Source organism: Equus caballus, chromosome 14, assembly GCF_041296265.1.
Source record: "Equus caballus isolate H_3958 breed thoroughbred chromosome 14, TB-T2T, whole genome shotgun sequence".
In the NCBI taxonomy this organism is placed as follows: Eukaryota; Metazoa; Chordata; class Mammalia; order Perissodactyla; family Equidae; genus Equus; species Equus caballus.
In genome coordinates this window covers 20,928,703-20,951,061 of record NC_091697.1, presented here as the reverse complement: position 1 = coordinate 20,951,061, position 22,359 = coordinate 20,928,703, and the positions used below count along the sequence as shown (strand labels likewise).

Below are 22,359 nucleotides of genomic sequence, written 5' to 3'. Positions count from 1 at the left end.
AAAATGAGGAAGTATTAATGAGAAAGAGGTAATGTGGGAACACAAGAGGAAGAGACTAACTCTGTCCTAGAGTGGGCAGGTCAAGTTGAGGAAGCTGAGCCCTGAAGGAAGAAGGGCAATATGCTGACAGAGGTGGTCCTTAACAAAGAGCGAGCATGTACAAAATCATGGAGCACAGGCACCTTCATGGAATGGGGTGCAGCTCCAAAGGCCTAAAGAGGATACATGTAGGTGGGGATATATGGTGGGAGAGGCGGCAGCCCCACTGTGGAGTCTAGCCTTTGGTCTGTAGGCCAAGGGGGAAGAGTAGGTTCACACCCTGGGTCTTTACCACAAGGGGAAGGGGAGACTCAAGCTGCAGTAACGTCATTGGCCACCAAGCTGGTTCCCCCCGAATTAGTCTTGAATGCACAAAACCTTGGGGTATCACTGTGCCCACTGCTGTGGTCTGAATATCAGTGTTCCCCCAAAATTCTTATGTTGAAAATTTAATCCCCAAGGTGATGGTATTAGGAGGTGGGGCTTTTGGGAGGTGATTAGGTCAAAAGGGCAGAGCCCTAATAAATGGGATTTGTGTCCTCATAAAAGAGGCCCCAAAGAGCTCCCATGCCCCTTCTGCCATGTGAGGATATGAGAAGTTGGCAGTCTGAAACCTAGAAGAGGGTCCTCACCCAACCATGCTGGCACCCTGATCTCAGACTTCCAGCCTCCAGAATTGTGAGAAATAAATTTCTATTGTTTATAATCCACTCAGACTGTGGTATTTTGTTATAATAGCTCGAACAGACTAAGACAACCACCATGGTAGGAGACTAGACGAACTGCACCAATTTTTGTTTCAGGGAAATTGGTGAGCAGATACTTTAAACATTTTGGGTTACCTCATCAGCAGTAACCCTACCATTATCCACAGGTAGTACATGGCCTCCACATGACCCCAGGATGGAGACCAGGGATGGTGGCTCTGGTACCAGTTTTGGCATGACTGTGCCTGGAAATATCAGCCCTGCTGCACAGTTCCCTGGGTACCAATCGGTCATAAATGTTCTGAAAGGCAGGGAAATTGGGGAAAGGGTGGGGAGGACAGAGTGGCCATCACCCACGACATAGCATACTGCCTAGCCTGGGGCTCCGTTTCTCTCAACTTTGTTGGGAGAGAATATAGAACTGAATGTGAAAGACCCAGCTGTGATTCATGCTGACCACCAGAGTCTGCAGTCTCTTGCGCCAGAGTGAGGATACGTCCATGAAAAGCAATGCCAGGGCTCTTTATCTGGAAGATAAAGATTTATCTGCTTCTGGAAGTCCTGTGTTCATCTCCCCAGGAGCAGGGGTCTTGGTACCCTAGGCAGAGTGTCAGGGAAGGTGTGTGTCAGGGCCTATGGAGGGAGGCAGCAGCCTGGGCTTGAGGTCTGTGAGCAGCTCTGACAGCCATGACTGTGGCAGAGGTACAGCAGCAGCCAGAAGTTCTCTTCAGACACCAGATGGCCACTGACCAACAGGGAGAAGGACAAGTCCTGACGAGGCTCCCTCACAGCCCCTTAGTGCCAATCTCCAGCTGTCTAGAAGGGAGAGTAAGTAATGTAAAAGTCAGTAATGGAGAGAGTCAATCAGCCGGGGAAAAGGCGGGCCACAGCCAGGGTACCACTGCTGGGCTTGGAGCCAGACCCTCCCTGCTCCAAGGTGCTCACAGGCTTGCTTCTCACAGCTGACAGTGCCCCGCAGCCAGGCACACAGGCCCTCAATAAGCTCTCCATCATTCTCTCCATGCCCTTTTACTCTGGATGTGCCTTGCAGCTCTCCTACACCCATCAAGCTGCTTCTTACTGTTAGCTCTTTGTTCATGCTGATCTGTCTGGAAGGACTCCCCTTTCACCCTCTCCAGCCTTTTCATCTCATTTTTCCTCATTCTTTACACTACACCTCAGTCATCACCAATGCTGGAAGCTTTTCCCGGGACAAGCTCCTCTTGGCCCTTACCCCAGCTAAGTGCAGCCCGTCCATTGATCCCAGTCTTGGATTTCCTTGTACCACTGCATTGACAACAGCCTATTAAAATCATGTTTATGTGCTTGTCTTCCCCCACTGTACTACGGGCCCCCAGAAAAAGTTTCTCATTCACCTTCGTAGCCCCAGGGCCAGTTCTAGACCTGACCTGGAATTAGATATCAGTAAATTTTTATTAAATTGAAGAACCCTCCCATAACCTCAATAGTCCATGGCTTTTGAAACTGAGAGGAAATAAGCAACCTCTTCCTGCCTTCCTGGTGCATGTGGCTTCAACAGCCTTTCCACTCTGGGTTTACACATTCTCCCAACTTCCCACTGGTACTACCTGCCTTCCCCTCACTCCAATTCCCATCTGCTAAGTTAACTTAGGGCCAAAGATGGTCTGCCTCACAGATAAGAACGAGCCCATCCAAACTTAAAATTCCCATTGAGTTTTGTGCCTCAAGTGGGAGGTAGGAGGTAGTATAGTGTAGTACAGACAGCATCAGCTTTGGTGTCAGACGTGAGTTCAAATCCCATCCCATTTACCAGCTATATAATCTTAAGCAAATTTCGTCACTTCTCTGAGCCGGTTTCCCATGTATAAAACATGGAGACTAATTTCTCCATAGAATTTGCCTTAGCTGGGTTTCCCCAGAAACAGACCTAATTTGAGCGCAAAATAGTTTATCTGGGAAGCAACCCAGGCCCGGGCTAGGATTAGGGCAATACCTCTGAGGTGCCTAGCTACAAACGTAAAGAGGCACTCTCAGGTTCACACAAGTGCCAACCCTGCCTTTACCTGAACCCAAGAGTGAAGGCCCCTCACCCTAGTCCCAGCCCTGACCCAGGAAGCACTGACGGGGACCTGGTTGTGCATTAGGAAGAGAAGGAAACCAACAGAATGTACATAATTAAGTTGCTGCTGGGAGCTACTGAGGCTCAATCCCACAAGTGAACTCTGAGAGACAGGTAGAATGCACCTACCTAAGAGGTTGAGGAGGCTGGGGGTTTTTGTTTGTTTTTTGGTGAGGAAGACTGGCCCTGAGCTAACAGCTGTGCCAATCTTCCTTTTGTTTTTTTTAAAGATTGGCACCTAGGCTAACAACTGTTGCCAATCTTTTTTTTTTTTTCTGATTTTCCACCCTCCACCCCCCCCCACCCCCCCGCCATACATAGTTGTATATCTTACTTGCAGGTCCTTCTAGTTGTGGGATGTAGGATGCCGCCTCAACGTGGCCTGACCCGCAGTGCCACACCCACACCCAGGATCCGAACCCTGGGGCACCGCAGAGGAGCGGGCGAACTTAACCACTTGGCCACGGAGCCGGCCCCCTCCTCTATTTTTTGTATGTGGGATGCAGCCACAGTATAGCTTTACTAGTGGCACAGAGGTCCATGCTTGGGATCCAAACCCGTAAACACCAGGCCACCAAAGTGAAGTGCTCGAACTTAACCACTATGCCACTGGGCTGGCCCTGAGGCTGGGGTTTTATCCTCCAACTTCCATCTTTCACTGGCTGAATGCTGCCTCGGGGGCTCTAACTCCCTGGCACTCCCAACATGTGCCACACACAAGCCTAGAGAAGTGTTAAGGCAGACTTGCAGGTTCTTGCAATAGGACCCTGTGGGTACGTAATAGAAGAGTGAATGCCCAGGGAAAATGGGCAAGGCACAGCCTCTGCTAGTGGGCTGTTCTAAGGATGAAATGAAATACCAGGACCACAATGCTTAACAGAGAGAAGTCTACTTCTCTTTCCCAACTTACAGCAATAGCTTATGAAGTTCATACAGCTTCCCAACTCTCTGAGTTGACACCACCAGCAGAACAGCAGCTTCCCATGTCAGAACATGCAAAAAACCCCAGGGGACCTAGGCAAGCTCCAAATGCCCAGGACCCCAGCTTGCCATGGAAGGTTGACGGTTGATGGAGCTCAGGTAGTCGAGGGTTCACTCCTCTAAGAACTGTCTCCACTTGCACCTGCACCCCACCTCTCTGGCTTTTCCACCTCTCACTGTAACATTACCTATGACGTACAAAACTAGCAGCACATTCATAACAACTGCTGACACTTACTCATCATCTACATGATAAGATACTGTGCCTTTATACACATTATCCTACTTCTTAGAATCCTGTGTGTATGATTTTTCCCATTTTATGGACAAGGAAACTAGGTCTCAGAGAGATTAACTTGTATCAGAAGTGGGTTCAGACTCAGGTTGACGTGACATTCTTTCCGCTTTTTCTCTCCACGGTCTCACTAATGCCCCTCCCACACAACCACTGGCATGGGGAGAACAGACAAGCAACTTACCAAAACCCCGGGGGTGGGGGATGGGCACTGGGGAGATGGCTGTTTCCCCGACATCCCATTAGCTAATAAGCCTGGGTCCTCAGCCTGCTGATCCACACTCTCCTCCAACAACGTGCCACTGCTCCATGTTCTAGGCAGACTGCTCAATTTCAAGCTAAATAATTTACTTTCTAGAATCAGCCCTTTCCTTTTTCTTACTTTCAGGCAGAGAGAGAAACAAACTATCCCATTTATAGAGCTCTACTCCAGTAAACTGCCATTTAATGAGAGAGAAGGCTGGAGGGATTTAAGCTTATGGGATATAACTGATAAACTACTTTTCATTACAAGGTAAACAAGAAAAGAATCAATACTAGAGTCAAAATATAGCATTTTCTTTAGGACTGAAGACACGTGGCACTGCGGTCTCACCGCCATGGACAAAAAGTGGTTTCATTTCTTCCTCTGAGCCTTTGTTTCCTCATCTGAAAATTGGAGAGGATAATACCTACCTCAAACGGTTGCTGTGAGAATTAAACACAGCTACATACATTGCCTGAACCATAGCAGTTGCTCAAAAAATAGTAGCTATTATTTATGTGATGTTGGCTGCAATGTCAGTGCCATCCAACACCAAGACATGGAAGGAAAAGACAGTGAGCCTGCCATCCTGCCTTCTTCTAACTCAAAGCGCTTGTGGGCAAAGGCACCTACACAGTAAACAGTGCCTTAAAGGCCTGTGCTGTGCCTTCCATCCTAGCTATCTCTGACCTCCCCAATCTAACACACACTTCATTTTCATTTTAAAACAAAGGAAAAGGTAACTTTGGACTTGATAAATCAGAAGTTAGGAGAGTGTGATAACGTTATCCTCATTATCCTGTCCCAGGACCCTTTCCTGGTCAGCAGCTACCTTTCACAGTCTTTCATTCCATCTTCAAATCAGCTTGGGCCAAAGCTAGCTTTTTTGTTTTGTTTTCGTGTTTTGGTGAAGATGATTGGCTCTGAGCTAACATCTGTTGCCAATCTTTCTCTTTTTGCTTGAGGAAGATTGTTGCTGAGCTAACATCTGTGGCAATCTTCTTCTGTTTTGTATGTGGGATGCTGCCACAGCATGGCTTCATGAGTAGTGTAGGTCCATGCCCAGGATCCAAACTGGCGAACCCTGGGCCTCCAAAGCGGAGCACACTAACTTAACCATTATGCCACCAGGCCAGCCCCAAAGCTAGCTTTCTTAACATTCTTGTTTGGTTATCTCTGTCAGTTAGTTGCTTCTGCCATCTGACCTCCTCTCATCTTTGGAGTCTGCCCATGCACTGAGGACAGTCACAGCTCTGTTCTGCATTGAAATCTCCTGGGCAATGTGGTCAAGAATGTGCACTCTTCTACTTACTAAGGTACTGAAACATAAACTATTTCCTGTTGCTGCTATGACCTTTGACAGTAAGAGAACCAATTTCGGTTTTAACAGATGAATACGCCTGGCACCCCCACTGGTTAATCTAGGAAGAAAAAGTAATTGCAAAGGAACTAGTAACAAAGTGTTTATGTACACACTACTGAGAAGAAGGGCAGGACATACCCCTCAAAGGTCCTATGCTGTGGCTGAGAATTCTTTTTTTTTTTTTAAGATTTTATTTTTCCTTTTTCTCCCCAAAGTTGCATAGTTGTGTACATAGTTGTGTATTTTTAGTTGTGAGTCCTTCTAGTTGTGGCATATGGGACGCTGCCTCAGCATGACTGATGAGCAGTGCCCTGTCCATGCCCAGGATTCGAACTGGTGAAACCCTGGGCTGCTGAAGCGGAGTGTGTGAACTTAACCACTCGGCCATGGGGACAGCCCCTGGCTGAGAATACTTAACTGGGTGAAGCAGCAAGATGAAGTGACAGGTCATTGAATGGTAGGGATAGCAGAATAAGAAGTAGGATTCCAGAATGGTGTCAGAAAAGGTCAAGGGAGCAACCACACTGTGTTTGGAAGTGTACACTACACATTCAGTAAATATAGGCAGTATGTCAAAGACCAGTAATGGAATTCATTTGGAAACATGTAATTTATGACTCTGAGAACTAGCTCCGCAATTAAAATATCTCCACCCCTAACCCCGTAACACAGAGTGAAAAAAAGGAAAATCTCCATCTTGTTGAAATAAAATTTCATACAAACATAGATAAATATATTTAAATTTTCTTTTAACTATAAGCGAATTCAAACAGACTGGTATAAAACAGAATACTATACACAGTTGTCTGTATAGCTCATAGAAAACATAAAAACCAGAATGCTGAGTAGGTGCTGGTGGTGAAAATCGCAGGGCCAAAACTTACTCAACAGTGAACTGGAGGCCATTAAGGCTTAATGAACATGGCCTATCCCTACTGCTAATGGATCTGTCAACCTGTGAACTCTAGAAATTCAAGATTTTCTCCTTCTTCCTCTGCCTGCTTTGGTCCGTGTCCGGCTAACTGGTCGGACAGTAAGTTGCTTTTTGAAGTCTACTAAACAATCTGTGGCTTCTGAAATGGAAACAAAAGACTTGATGGGAGACTCATTTAAGTCAAGATGTGCAAGGGAACTCTGCATCTCTCTGCTGCAGCCTGCCTCTTCCATCCCTGGTGAGGGCAACCTAGAGAGAAGGGGGAAAAATTCAGAATTCAATATACACCTACTAATAGGCATTAAGTATGTGTCACACATTGTACCAGGGGCTTTTACACATATTATTAGTTTATATAATCTTTATAAAAATCCAACCAGAGAAGTACTATCATTCCCTCTTCACAGATGAGGACACTGGGTAAATCATATACCCAAAGCCAAACAGTTAGGCAGTGAGATAATAAGGATTCAGACCCAAATTCTCAAGTTGCTTGAAATCTAAGTCATAAAACCAAGGTTGAGGTGGGATAAAGAGGTGGGGGGGAGTAAGACACAACTTTGTTCTGCTTGTGTTAACACCATGAGTGTACTGAGCTAGCCAATCAATTCTTAGACCAGATATATGAGGGTCACAGAGCTATACAGAGAGGTCACAGTTCCAGAGTGAATTCTACTTTGACAGTTTGAATATCATACTATACACAGAACCCAGGACCAGGTCTGTACTTTTCTAGAACTGCTAACAGCCACATTTCAATGCACACCCCAATTCACCTGAAGGCTCCTATTTCTGAAGACTTAGTCTTTATCTCTGCATCTGTGACAGGAGAGAAAAGGCAACAAATGCTGTTAGTAGTGTTGTAGTCATACTACTTCTCACTGATCATGTGCTTCCTGTGTTCTAGGCACTGCTTTTCATCAGGCTTATCCAGGTAGCTCAGATTCCCAACCCCCAGACCAATGGAATGTGAGCATTAGCATCCAACAGGCTCAGGTGCAGAAGTACTAGGATGAACACTTTTGAATGAACCACCGCTGAGTAAATCTACTTCAAATCTGGACTTGAGGAATAAGGGTTTGCCAAGGGAAATGTGCTACCTGCAGATTCACAACCTGCTGATCTAGAGGCAGCAGGCTGTGGGACTCGGAGAAGCAGCCTTTTTATAGTGATCAGAAGGCAAAACAGATTTACTTGGTGGGAATGCACTATTAGAACTAGATGGCAAGCAAATCTCACCAGGCTTAAGCCAAAGATCCTCTTCCATCTGCATCCAGGGAATGTTAACAACAGCCACTAATAACAACAACAGTAATAATAGCAGCTAACATTTATCAAGAGCCTATTTATGTTGGGAACATGTCAGGAGCTTTACTAGCTATAATCCGTGCAATCTATGAAGTTAGTATTACTAACTCTATGCAATGCTCTTAACCAACCACTCTACTACTCCCTAAATACTAGGCACAAAGAGACAGAGTCATTTCCCATAATCCCTGAGGAGCACAGGTCGGGACACTAAGCTAAAGGTAACATATGAACCATACAAAAAACATTAGGAGGAGATAGTAACGTCTGCATGTCTAGTTTTCCATGCTTGCTCCTTCAGAAGGTACTTGGGGCTTGTGTCATTCCCTTATGATTTAAAAATGCTTTTTTTTCCCAGTTCAACAGGCAGTCCTGAAAGTTTAGGCTTTACAAAGCCAGAAATGAAACATACGATGAACAAGACAGGGTATCTCCCCATCTTCCTTAGAAATGACCTAGAATGAATCTCAAAGGCTGACTGACAAGGTCAAATATGCACCCACATAACTCCAACCAATAATTAAGGAGTCGGCAGTGGCTATTTTTCCTGGAAGGCCTTAGGGAGAAGCTGGTCCTGGGGTCCTCACCTGCAGTCTTGTGCTCGGTTTGTTCCAAGAGACTAAGGAGTCGGCCTTCTCTGCAACCTTTTTCCTGTAACAGAAGAAAATACATGAAAGGGTTACCTCATGACAGAGTGTCTGAAATACAACCTCTTTAGCCCAGATCAACCTGTTTCCAGGAGAAAAGAGGTGTGGGGGCACAGCTTTAAAAAAAGTCTTTTGCTTTCTAATAAATGAGGGTACACAAGTAAATAACCAAACTGTGATGAATGGAACACATCTTTATGCCAAGAGTATTACTCAAGAATGGATACCAGAGTCAAGGCAAATTATTCCACCAAGATCCTATTAGAGAAGAGTAGCCTTTGACCTCTGATAGATTTGGAGCGATTTAAAACAGAAAATAACAGTTTCAAGGTAGCTTCTAGAGGCAGTGATGCAAGAAGAATAAAATGGCTCTATGGTATAAGTACTTACCTATAAGGCCCAACTCAAAATCACCACCTCAGAATCACCCCACTCACACAGGGTTCCCTTTCTTCTGTCATGACAGATAATGGCTTCTCCATCTTAGTGTGCAGTGATTGCTGTGTGAGTAAGCCTAGAATATGGAGCTGCTGTTGTATCTTTGATCTCTAAGCCACAGATCTTCCTGATCTCTAACCAAAAAGCCCAGAAAACACATTCATCTTCCCAGTCAGGGCCAGAGTCCACGGCTTCCTAAGGCCAGGCACATGAAGCATTCAACAGAGTTGATCTCGAATATGTTCCTGGCAGTTGAGGTATGATTGGATACCCTCTCTGGAAAGCAATCTGGCAGTATGTTTCAAGAGATTTTAAAATGTTTATGTCCACTGCCCTAAGAGTTCCACTTCAAGAAATCTATTGTAAGAAAATAATCAGTGGTGCAAAGACTGATTAATATTTTAAATACAGTCTTATAATACAAAAAAATTGGAAAGAACCTGAATGTCCAATAATATGAGAATGGCTAAGTGACTATCTGTGTGATACAAATATTAAGAATAATTAAAAAAAAATAGTTTAGGGACCAGCCCTGTGGCCGAGTGGTTAAGTTCGTGCGCTCCGCTGAGGCAGCCCAAGATTTCACTGGTTCGGATCCTGGGTGCAGACATGGCACCGCTCACCAAGCCATGCTGGGGCAGCATCCCACATGCCACAACTGGAAAGACCCACAACTAAGAATATACAACTATGCACCAGGGAGCTTTGGGGAGAAAAAGGAAAAAAATTAAAATCTTAAAAAAAAAAAAAAGTTTAGGGGCCGGCCCGGTGGCTGATTGGTTGGGTTCACGTGCTCCAATTTGGCAGCCCAGGGTTTCACTGGTTCAGATCCTGGGCGCGGACATGGCACGGCTCATTAGGCCATGTTGAGGCGGCGTCCCACATGCCCCAACTAGCAGGATCCACAACTAAAAAAGTATACAACTATATACTGGGGGGTTTTGGGGAGAAAAAGCAGAAAACAAAAAAAAAGATTTGCAACAGTTGTTAGTTCATGTGCCAATCTTTAAAAAAAAAAAGTTTAAAAACAAACCCAGGAAGGTATTGATGCTAGTGTTAAGTGTATATACACAAATACATCTATACACAATACACATATATATGAAGATATATGTGGTGTCACACATATGGTGTCAACTACATTAAAAATGTATAGAAAAAAAGACCAGAGAAAAATAAGCCAAAATTACAAGTTCTCTCTTCTTTTTGGTGAGGAAGAATGGTCCTGAGCTAACATCCATTATCAGTCTTCTTTTTGCTTGAGGAAGATTGTCTCTGAGCTAACATCTGTGCCAATCTTCCTTTATTTTGTATGTGGGATGCCACCACAGTATGGCTTGATGAGCTGTGTGTAGGTCTGTGCCTGGGATCCAAACCTGTGAACCCCAGGCAGCTGAAGGACAGTGTGTGTACTGAACTACTGCACCACTGGGCCGGCCCCTAAAAGTTATCTTTGAGTAGCGAAATTATGGGTGATAATTTGTTGATTCGTCATACTTTTGTTTGAATGTCCGTACACTACAATGAGCATATACTACTTTTTAATTAAACGAGAAAATAATTTTAAAAAGCATAAATCTTATTTCAAGATAAACAGAAGACAAGGAGTAGGGGGGAGAGGGGAACCCCAGAATAGAACTGTGGAGGGTTAGGTAGCCTTTCCTAAAGCACTCCACACATACCTTTGGGTTCCTCCGCTGCTGCTGCTGCTTCCCCTCCACAGTTGAGCATACTCTCCCACTCTCTTCAGGCCCATCTCCTTGGTCACCCCTTGCAAGCTGGAGACAGGACTCTACGTGACACTGGTACTCTCTCAGTGGGATCAGGGATTTACAGAGGTAACACTTCTCATTCCTAGCCAATCAGAAGAAAGGGAGAAAAGGCAGTTTTCAGATTGGCTTTTGCCTCTGGGCTCCTGGATAAGTCTCAAATTGTGTTTTTACGTCTCAAAGTTATTCTTTGAAGGAGACATGTCAACCAAAGCAGATTCGCTCAGCAGGATCTCCAATAAAACGAACCCAATGCCAATCAAAAGGATTGAGTGATTAACGGTTTTCCCCGGCTGTTTCTCTGTACCCTGCTGTTGCAGCAGTGGGATGGTAATGAAATCAGCCCTTCTAACTATCTCAAACAATGCTGATTGCTCTTCAGACATAAAATATTCTGTCAAACTCTTCTGAAATTAAGTGTAATAATTTTTTCAAAAGGAAGTTAAAATTTAGACAGAAAAGGGAGCACCAAGAGCATTAGATCAAGATGACATTTTTACCAGGGTGGGTGAACTTGTGTGATTAGTAAATCAAGTCTGTCTATGTACTGACTTCCTTAATTCTACAACATGCAACATCAACTAGGAAGTTACCAAAGCCATGCAGCTCTGCCAGAGGCTTTTGCATAACTTCATATACACAATTATTATTATCTTTTTATAACAGTAGAGTTTGTGGCAAGAGAGGAAATCATGTTCTTGATGTAAGGTTTACTGGACATCAGTGAAAACAGAATCACTGGGGACAAAGGAAGAAAATAAACATTTATTAAGTATTTTCTCTGTGGTGAGAACTAGTGCAAGGCCCTTGCACCAACTGTGAGAAATACAATTTCTCAATTAATTCTTTGGCCCTATTAGGAAGGTACTATTCTCCCCAAGGTCCTAAAGCTAATAATTGTTAGAACCCAGGTCTGCCTGACTCATAAGATCATTTTAGTTTTAAGAAGCTAAAGAAAACTTTCCAAAGCTTGCTAATATCTTAGACTTCTCTCTCTGGCCATTACTATCCAGTGACTATAGCAAGAGAGATTTGCATTAGCTCTAAGGAAAAATTTGTCTGGAGGTCTTTAAAATAGGAGAAATAGTCTCTCAAGTACTTAATCATCTGGGAGAAGGCAAGTACAAGTCTGCTTTATGAGAAAAGTTAGACCAGTGTACCTTTCAAGGTTTATTAATTAATGCAAAAAGCATTTAATAATCCCCTAGTACATGAGAGGGAGCAGCAGTGTGGAAGAAGTGTAAGTTTTTGAGTCAGGCTGACTCTGCCAGTTCATCTTGGCCACGTGATCTTAACCATTTACTTATAATTCTCTTCAGTTTCTTTATCTATTTTTTAAAAAAGAAAGGATAACTACCTTACCAGCTATTGTGAGAGTTACAAAGTAAATAAAGCACCTAGCACAGTGGCTGGTACCTAACATTAGGTGCTCAAGAAACAGCTATTGCTGTCTCAGATACATTTTATTAGATCCTGGAAATACAAACACAAATGAAGGCAAGTATCTGCCTTCAAATAACCCACAGCCTACCCAGGGAGACAGAAATGTCAAAAAAGAAAAACAATTACTGCAATACAGTATGATGAATACAGTCCTAGAGGAATGTCTGCATGACAGTAGGATTCCCAAAGGAGCAAGTGATCAGCTCTGCTCAACTCGACTAGGAAAAGCAGCCCTGAAATTTAGAGTCTGAGATCTGTGTTTCAAAGATAAATGTTTCTGCCTAATGACTAATTGTTCTCATGTATTGTTGGTAATGTCTTTACTTTTGAGAGGCAGCACTTACACCTCACCCGCCCCTTAGAATGCACTCTCCTAGTCAAGCTGCAACTCGCAACGCAAGGAAGTCTTCTATATTGCTCAACCTTGTGCAACTCAACTTCTGTACCATTGCATCACAAAATAGCTCTCTGTTCCCTAAAAGCACCAAACACCAATATGCAAAGTCAAGAAAAACAGAAAGCTAAGAGCAATGTGAGAATGGAGTGGATGGCAGGATTTTTTTTTAGAGTAATGAAAAGGGATACAGAGGCCACCTACACTGCATGAACTGGGAATAAGAAAAAGGCATCCAAGCTGCGAAGTGATTGGCAGGCCAAAGAAACCCTGGGTAAAAGAGGACTTGGTCTCTTTATCCAGTCCAAGCAATGGTATTTCATGTGAAAGGAGAGCTCTGTGAACACTGTACCTACTTACTTGTCAATGTCTAGGAAAGTCTGGGCGGCTGTCCCACTCTTGCTCTTACTCTTGCTCTTGGCCTCTCTTTGTCTCCGTGTCAGCACTTTTGAGAAAAAAAGAAGAAAAACTGCTAGTTAGCAGTAGAACTGAATACATAAAAGACAAAATTTTTAGGAAGAAGCAAAGTTTAAAATCCTAGTCCACTGGGAAAAGTGCATAGTCTGGGAAACCTCTGTCTTTCTAGGATAGAGAATAACACTGTAATGTATAGACTGAAACTGCTAGCCACAAGATACTCCATACTTGCTAATGAGATATATAGATTCCTTATTTGCCATGAGACCTAAACATCTAGCCCACACCAAGAAAGGTTTTTGTGTACTACCTCAACTTACAGCACTTGAGGGACGGATTTATACTTTCCCAACCGAAATTCTGTCTGGTGTGACACACACTCCAATGAGATGCTCTATGAAATGCAGTAATGATGGCCACATCTGAGTGCTCACATTAGCTCCAATCTTTACAAAATTCCAGAAAGTGCTCCATTTACAGTGAGGAAAGTGGAGTTCAGAACCGTTAACACAACCAGACTTTTCCACTACACTAGGACTACCTCCCCATTCTAGTGGGTATAGACAGCTTTAGCCCAGGTGGCATACAAATACTTTGTCTCACACCATAAGGCATCTGTCGATGAAATTGTAGTCTCTTAAAGGATCTTGGAGGTTATTTAATCAACTGCTTTCCAGTCTTTAATCCATGCAGTAACAAGAAAAACAGTGACCATCTCATTTCAAATCTTGCCTTCTTCCCTCTTGACACTTGAAATCCCATGACAGAGAATTTAGGAAGGTTATTGGTTCACAAAATAATTTAGGTTGTGAAGTATTTATCTAGCCCAGGAGGAAACTTTTTCTGTAAAAGGGCAGATCATAAATATTTTAGGCTTGGCAGGCCATATGGTCTCTGTCACAACTCTGCAACTCTGCAACTCTGCAATGTAGTAGGAAGACAGACACAGATAACATATACATAATGGTGTGGTGTGTTCCAATAAAACTTTATTTACAAAAACAGATGTCTGGCTGGATTTGGCCCCCAGCTGGCCATCATTTGCCTATCCCTCCAGTCCGACCACCTACTCATAAAAATACTTCCTATAAGCATCCCTGACGAGCAATCATACAGTGTCGACTATATCCATTCACTGAGAGGCATTCCCTTCCTCCTAGGGAAACCCATTATACTGCTACACAATAATCTGGCCCAATGTGCATTGGGGGCTGTATGAATAAGTTTACCCCCTTTTACCACAAATCAGCTCTTTGAACACTTAACAAGCTGCATTACAATCTTGGATTTACTCTGTTGTCTGCTCCACTAAAATGTAACATCCTTCAAAGCAGGGACTATATCTAGTCATTAAGCCAATCTCTAATAAGACTTGGATTGCAGGGGCCGGCCCCATGGCCGAGTGGTTAAGTTCACGTGCTCCGCTTCGGTGGCCCAGCGTTTCGCCAGTTTGGATCCTGGGTGCGGAGATGGCACTGCTCATCAGGCCATGCTGAGGCAGCATTCCACATGCCACAACTAGAAGGACACACAACTAAAAATATACAACTGTGTACTGGGGGGCTTTGGGGAGAAAAAGGAAAAATAAAATCTGTTAAAAAAAAAAAAAAAGACTTGCATTGCAGAAACTTTTGAGTGCCTAGGTTAGCTCTAATCCTTATAAGGATCCTCTGATTGGTGTTATTATTCTGTTCTATTTTAAAGGTATGGAAACAAACTCAGAGGAATTGACTCTGCCAAGCTATCACACTGGTAAGTAGCAGAACCCAGGACAGAATCTGTATCTCTCTGACCCCTATACCCATGTTGTACCTTCCTAGTTAACTTCCTCTACGAATACACCCCAATTTGTCAGTGTCTCTTTTTATATGTGGCGCCACAAAATAGACGTAGTACTCAGCAAGCAGTCTGACCAGTAAAGGAATACAAGAACTACAAACTACCTCATCTAAAGACACATTCTACTAATTTAGACAAGGCTGTGTTTGCTGTATTGACAATCTTGGTAGACTATTGGCTTAAAATGAGCTTAAAGGCAATTAAGATCCATCCCCTACCCTCCCAAATCCTTCAAATAAAACGTTATTAAGACAGGTCTCCTAAATCTATACTTGGATAACTAAGTTGTTGGGTATTTCCACCCCCTCAAACACAGGACTTTGTATTTGTCCCTGTTCTTTTCAACTGAACATTCCAGTCTGTTGAGATCATCTGCAGTCTCGATTCTGTAATTGATGTTACTAGCTCTCTTTTCTAGCTTTGTGTCATCTGCATAAATGACAAGCATGCTTTCTACATCTTCATCCAAGTCACCGGGGAAAAATGAGTGTAAAGGATACGGCCAAGGACAGAAAACTGGGGCATGTTACCAGAGAAACCTATCTTCTTCTTCCTGGTCCAAGTTTCCTTGAAATACTTAATCAAGCAAATACTTATTGAGAATCTTCAATGTGCACGTAATTTGGGGAGATATATGAATGAGACAGGGTCCTTGCTCTTAAGGAACTTACAATTTACTAAAGGAGACAGCACATACACTCAAATAACTACAACATAAGGTGTAAAGAGATAAGCATAATAAAACAAGATCATACACAAAGCAATTATTAGTACTGTTTGTCTCTGAGGAAGTTGATAGGGACACCTGAGGACTGTAATAGGAGGGAGGTATATTTTTCACTACATACTTTTCTGTACTGTTGAATTAAAAATTAAAAGGGAAAAACAAGAGATTGGATTAAAGAAAGGTCTTAGATCCAAATTAGACTAGACAATCTATTTCTAAGGTTCCTTCCAACCCAGAGATTTTATAAGTGAAAATAAAGTACTGCAGAAGAAAAACATCCTAGACACAGTTGTATAACCATCATCAAATCCACCTCCTATTCTATCAGCCAGCCTACATTTCTCCATCTTATGTACAAGGACTTTACGAGAGATTTTATCAAGTGTCTTGCCGGAATCAATTCTTAAAAGGCTGGCACCTCACAGATTGCAGCAACTTTAAAGGGTTGTTTTCTCTTTCTCTCTCTCTCTCTATTTGTCTCCCATCTTGACTACCAAGTATTTTTCCAAAATAAACACTTGGAAACCACTCCACAGACAGGGCTGGAAAAAGATTTAATTGTTTCTACCTCTTTATATATACCACTACTACACTTAGCACAATGTTATTTGTTTATATGTCAGTTTCCTTTCTACACCATGCAACTTCCTAAATTCAGAGGTTCGGGGTTTTGCTTTCTTTTGATCTCTTCAGCATCCTCAGCAAAGTCTAGCTCAGATTAGATGCTAACAAATATTTGCAATTAAATCATAGCAACAGATTCAAGAGAAAAAAAGATCTCTTGTTTTATGAGGATGTACTCTGTGCCAGGGACTTTATAAACATAATCTCTAATCCTTACAACCACCCTGCAAGGCATACATCATTATCTGTATTTTATAGATGATGAAATATTAAACCTGATCAACATCCCAAAGCTAAAACAACAACAAGAGCAACAAAGAAACATGGCACCAGGAATGCAATACAAGTCTGACTTTAAAGAGGCATTTGTTGTTTTACAAGAGCAGGCTGCCTCTCCTGGGTAATAACAGGGTAAAGGATGGAGAGAGAAAAAGTGGTAAGTGGTAAGTGAGTGGGCAGGTAGAAAAGAATCTGAGGGAAGAGACTTGGCAGATGGCTGAGAACTACATGCTAATTCTATTATTAAATGTTCTGATCAGAGTGGACTGGACTGGGGCTTGCAGCTATGTTTTTCCTTTGAAACCTACTGCCCCTACAAAGGAGCACAAAGGTTTAAGCTGCTCCAAAGGAGACTCCTACTCTGGTTTATGAGGGCTGAGACAGCCATTTCAACTAGCTGTAGGCAGTGAATTCAGTATAAAACTTAAATCCAAAACCCTAGCTGCTGGTGACAACAGCCCAAAGACTTCAAAAGGGAACAATGGAATCTGAGGGCAATTACCAGGAAAAGAACTACCAGAGCAATGTAAGCAAAACAGAAAGGAGGGATTATCACTGAGAGCACCACCTAAAAACCACGACCATCATCTCAGGCCTTTATATACCACTAGATGGAAAATGTCCTAAGGAGCTGCACTTGGGACTTGGCTTGGCGCTGTTAAGATACAAGGAAGCAGCAATGTCTACCATAATAAAGTACACCAACTTTTGAGTTGGACAAAACAAGTGTCCAAGTTGGGACTCTACTAGCTGTGTCGCCTTAGACAAGTTACCTAACCTGAGTATCAGCTGACTTACCTACAAAATGAGATGAAAACAGCATCTATCCTCACGGGTTTTGGTAAGGATCATGAATCAGACAATCCAAATAAATTGCAAGAACATCCAGCCCACAGAAAGCACTCAACAAACATTAGTTGTTATTTTTATATAATTCTCATTATTATTCTTCTAGACTTATTTCTTAGTCTTATCCAAAGATTCAAGCCCATCCTTAGAACCAGCACCTACCAGCCTGTCTATGGGTTAGGTCTCAGTCTTAAGTGGTATCCATACTAATCTGTACAAACACAACGAACAAGTAAATACCCAAAGCATTATAGAACAATTACTGATACTATGTAAACACTGGCACATTTGTTTTACAAAATCCAAAGAAGACAAGTAATCAAAAATAAAAGCAGGGGGCCAGCCCCATGGTGTGGTGGTTAAGTTCACCAGAGTTCACAGGTTCAGATCCTGGGCACGGACCTAGCACTGCTCATCAGGCTATGCTGTGGTGGCATCCAACATAAAATAGAGGAAGACTGGCAAAAGATATTAGGTCAGTGATAATGTTCCTCACAAAAAATAAAAAAATAAAAATAAGGGCCAGCCTGGTGGCTAAGGTTCATGTGCTCTGCTTCAGCAGCCTGAAGTTGGCAGGTTCAGATCCCGGGTGCGGACCTATATATCACTTATCAAGCCATGCTGTGGTGGCATCCCACATATAACATAGAGAAAGATTGGCAACAGACGTTGGCTCAGGGACAGCCTTCCTCACCAGAAAAAAAAATACAGCCTAGAACTGCAAACAATGAAGATAATGGCTCCTTGAGTAGAGTGGAAATTATATACAGGGAGAAGACAGATTTGGCAGAATGACAGTGGTTATTAGTCTCCTCACTTTGTCTCTCTCAACCTCAAAACCACCTCAGCAGAAAATAATGGGAGTCCACAGAGCTGTGTATGTTCCTGCTAAGACCACCCCTCCTTCAGCCTAGCACTTCCTTAGTGGGATGTAAGAAGCACCAGCAAAGTTCCACCTGCATGTTGCCTGCCTCAATGCTGCCAGCCTCCTCTAAGAGACCAGTCTCAACAAAAAGGCTACCATTAGAACCCCTTATCTACCGTTCTCTGAGACATGTGGCTCTTTAAATTTAAATCTTAATTAGAATTAAACAAGGGCCGGCCCCGTGGCCGAGAGGTTAAGTTCGTGTGCTCTGCTTCAGTGGCCCAGGGTTTCACAGGTTCAAATCCCGGGCACTGACATGGCACCACTCGTCAAGCCATGCTGAGGCGGCATCCCACATGCCACAGCTAGAAGGACCCGCAACTAAAAATACACAACTATGTACTGAGGGACTTTGGGAGATAAAGGAAAATTAAAATCTCTTAAAAAAAACAAAAAGAATTAAACAGAATTTAAAATTCAGCCTCTCAGTCCCAGGAGCCACACTTCAAGTACTCAGTAGCCACATATGACTACTGGCTACCATTTGACCCCACAGACAACAGAACATTTCTGTCACTGCAGACAGATCCACTGGATAGCACTATTCCTTTAAGATATAACCAGGAATAATTCTGTCATGCTTTAAATCTGTTTATCTTGGACACCAGAGAAATCCAAGCCTCTCCTGGCGTCCTTCATTACCTAGATTCTCATCCCCACAAGACTCTAATCTGTCAGCTGGGGAGACTTTTCTCATCTGACTCAACTTCCCACTCCTACTCTCAAAATGACTCTGTCCTCCGGAATTCATGTAAGTGATCAACAAAATCTCCAATGTTCTTAACCTCCTCTATGAAAGTTTCTTTCACCTTCTTACCCTGAAAGATGGCTGTCCCCTGAGGATATCACTTCTCCTTGTACCTTCTCAAGTACTGGCTTGTTCTGCCTTACGCCACGGTACTACTGAGCTGGAGAGTGCATAAATATCCTTTCTCCTTGTTGTTGCTTCCAGACTACGAGAAAAACTTAGTTTGAAGCAACCATTGTGCTACCCCACCCTGAGGTAGTCATCTCATATGCTCCTGATCACCTGACCTCTACCAGCCACCCCCACTTCCTGGTCATTCTCACTGAAAAATTTAATATATCATTTACTGTCTCATCACTACTCCTGCCATCATTCTTGATGACTTCAGTATCTACATATTAGACTGAAGCAAATGAAGTTGCAGTTTTGTAGGTTCAATCTAAGGTATGATCCATCCAATACTGTGGCCTCTCAGTTTCTTGACCTCTTGGCTATCTACCCCATGGATCATACCATTTCAGCCTTTCTCAGGTGGAGTTCTAAGGGAGGAGAGAGCCTAATGCCCCAAGGCATCCACTGTATGTAACGTTAACTCTGCCCTCTGCATCTAGAATGGTACCAGTTACGTATCATCCTTGGGAGAAGGAAACATTCAATTCAATTCATTTTCTGTGTTCTGTGGTTCCAATGAGGAACCCTGGCTGAGCCTGTCAATAATAATGGTGCCACTTCCAAGATCTCAATTTCAGATGTCCCATTCTCTGATCACCACCACCTATCTTTCCAACTTACTCCCTCTAATGCCCTAAGTCCAATAATCCTTCAGCCCCACTAGAAGGTCTAATTTCAGCCTATCACCTTTCTATATCCATTACCCTGTCATGTCCTCACTTTCCTTCTTACCTTAGATCTCATGGTTATCATATTAACAATTTCCTTGAATATTCTCTCAATTTTTTTTTTAAACATTTTATTTTTCTTTTTTGTCCCCAAAGCCCCCTGGTACATAGTTGTGCATTTTTAGTTGTGGGTCCTTCTAGTTGTGGCATGTGGGATGCCGCCTCAGCATGGCTTGATGAGCAGTGCCATGTCTGCGCCCAGGATCCGAACCAGTGAATCCCTGGGCTGCCAAAGCAGAGCATGCAAACTTAACCACTCGGCCACAGGGCTGGCCCCTCAACTTACTTTTTTCATTTCTACTGTATTCCCTAGTGAAACTCAATTTTGGTTAAATCCAACCCTCCACCTATTATGTGTCCCTATCTAAGCAGCACTACACATTATATTTATGATCACAAACCTCAAGCGGCCCCTTAGAACTGCCTAGCATTCCTAGTATGTTTCCATAGTCAGTTTAGTCTTCTACTCTCCCAGAGACTATTTCACATCTTCTACTCTATCATTATTTTTTGTTTCAATATAACAACGTGATTGAGACATAATTTATATATTACATAATTCACTTATTTAGAATATACTTCAATGGTTTTTAGTATATTTAGAGTTGTGCAACTATAATCACTATCAATTTTATAACATTTTCATTTACTGAAAAAGAAACTCATTCCCATTAGCAGTCATTCAACTTGCTTTCTCTACCTATGAATTCGCCTGTTCCGAGCATGTCATATAAACGAAATAATACAATATGTGGGCTTCTGTGACTGGTTTCTGTCACTTAACATATGTTTTCAAGGTTTATCCAACTTACAGCATATATCAGTACTTCATTCCTTTTTTCCCCTACAGTGGCTGCACCATTTTACATTCCCACCAATGATGTACAAGGGTTCCAATTTCTCCACATTCTTGCCAAATTTGTTCATTTTCTTTTCTTTTCTTAATAGCCATACTAGTGAGTATTATCTCACTGTGGTTTTGACTTGCATTCCTCTAATGACTAATGATGTCAATCATCTTTTCACGTGCTTGCTGGCCATCTGTATATCTTCTTCGGAGAAATGTCCATTCAGGTTCTTTGTTTTAACTGGGTTTGTCTTTTTGTTGTTGAGTGGTAAGAGTTCTTTATACGTTCTGGAATCTAGACTCTCATCAGACATATGATTTGCAAATATTTTCTCCCATTCTGTAGGTTTTCTTTTCACTTTCTTGATGGTATTCTTTTTTTTTTTTTAAACTTCTTTTTTCTGGTTTATTTTTCTTTTGAGGAAGATTAGCTCTGAGCTAACATCTGCTGCCAATCCTTCTCTTTTTGCTGAGGAAGACTGGCCCTGAGCTAACATCCGTGCCCATCTTCCTCACTTTATATGTGGGACGTCTGCCACAGCATGGCTTGCTGAACGGTGCCAAGTCTGCACCCAGGATCTGAACTGGCGAACCCCGGGCCACCGAAGCAGAATGTGCGAACTTAACCGCTGCGCCACTGGGCCGGCCCCCTTGATGGTGTTCTTTGATGCACAACAGTTTTAAAGTTTGATGAAGTCCAATTTATCTATTTTTTTTTCTTTTGTTGCTAATGTCTTTGGTGTCGTATCTAAGAATCCACTGCCAAATCTTAGGTCACAAAGATTTACCCCTAAGAAAGTTTTATAGTTTTAGCACTTACATTTAGATCTTTGATCCATTTTTCGTATATGGTGTGTGGCAGGGGTCCAACGTCTTTTGCATGTGGATATTCAGTTGTCCCAGTACTATTTGCTGAAAGACCGTTTTCCCCCATTGAATTGTCCTGATAACCCTGTCAAAAACTGATTGTCCATAAATGTATAGTTTTAATTCTAGACTCTCAATTCTATTCCACTGATCCATATATCTACCCTTATGCCCGTACCACACTGCCTTATTAGTTAAGTTGTAAAATCAGCAAGTGTGAATCCTCAACTTTGTTTTTTTTCAAGACTGTTTTGGCTATTCTGGATCTTCCCAATCTCAAAAAAGTGGAGTCATCATTAACCAGTTGCTTGGTGGAAAACCCTGGTGTCACCTCTGAGTTTTCTCTTTATCTCATTCTCTGACAAATCCTGTAGGTTTGAACTTTAAAACACAACCCAAATTTGACATCCTTTCTCCTTCACCTCACAGGCAGCACTGTGAAGTCCAAGTAAACATTAGACCTTGCTGGAATACTGCAACAGCATCCTGCTTAGTCTGTTTGCTTCTGCTTTTGCTCCTGTCCTCTACAGACTATTTTCCATGCAGTACCAAGAGCCAGATTACATCACTCTCTCTCAACCCTTTCTATGGCTTTTCATCATATTCAGAATAAAGTGAAAAACCCCCATATGATCTGACCACTGCTTATCTCTCCTGTCTTTTTGCCTGTTGCTC

The 22,359-nt window shown here is 42.7% G+C and overlaps 1 protein-coding gene across 8 annotated transcripts in view; it reads right to left on the bottom strand.

Moving 5' to 3' along the window:
- Positions 1 to 6,441: 6,441 nt before the first annotated feature.
- UIMC1 (ubiquitin interaction motif containing 1) overlaps positions 6,442 to 22,359 on the bottom strand; it is a 141,821-nt gene continuing 125,903 nt past the window's right edge. For 4 of the 8 annotated variants that reach the window (XM_070233841.1, XM_023617159.2, XM_070233843.1 and 1 more), the window contains 6 exons: positions 13,024 to 13,108; positions 10,740 to 10,911; positions 8,560 to 8,623; positions 7,904 to 7,960; positions 7,441 to 7,483; positions 6,442 to 6,913 (listed from right to left, as the gene is read on the bottom strand). In XM_070233841.1, coding sequence (XP_070089942.1) covers positions 6,703 to 6,913; positions 7,441 to 7,483; positions 7,904 to 7,960; positions 8,560 to 8,623; positions 10,740 to 10,911; positions 13,024 to 13,108 — 632 coding nt within the window. In that variant the 3' untranslated portion in view covers positions 6,442 to 6,702. The remainder of the gene's footprint in view (positions 6,914 to 7,440; positions 7,484 to 7,903; positions 7,961 to 8,559; positions 8,624 to 10,739; positions 10,912 to 13,023; positions 13,109 to 22,359) is intronic. The other 4 variants (XM_070233842.1, XM_070233845.1, XM_070233846.1 and 1 more) reach the window with 1 other exon arrangement.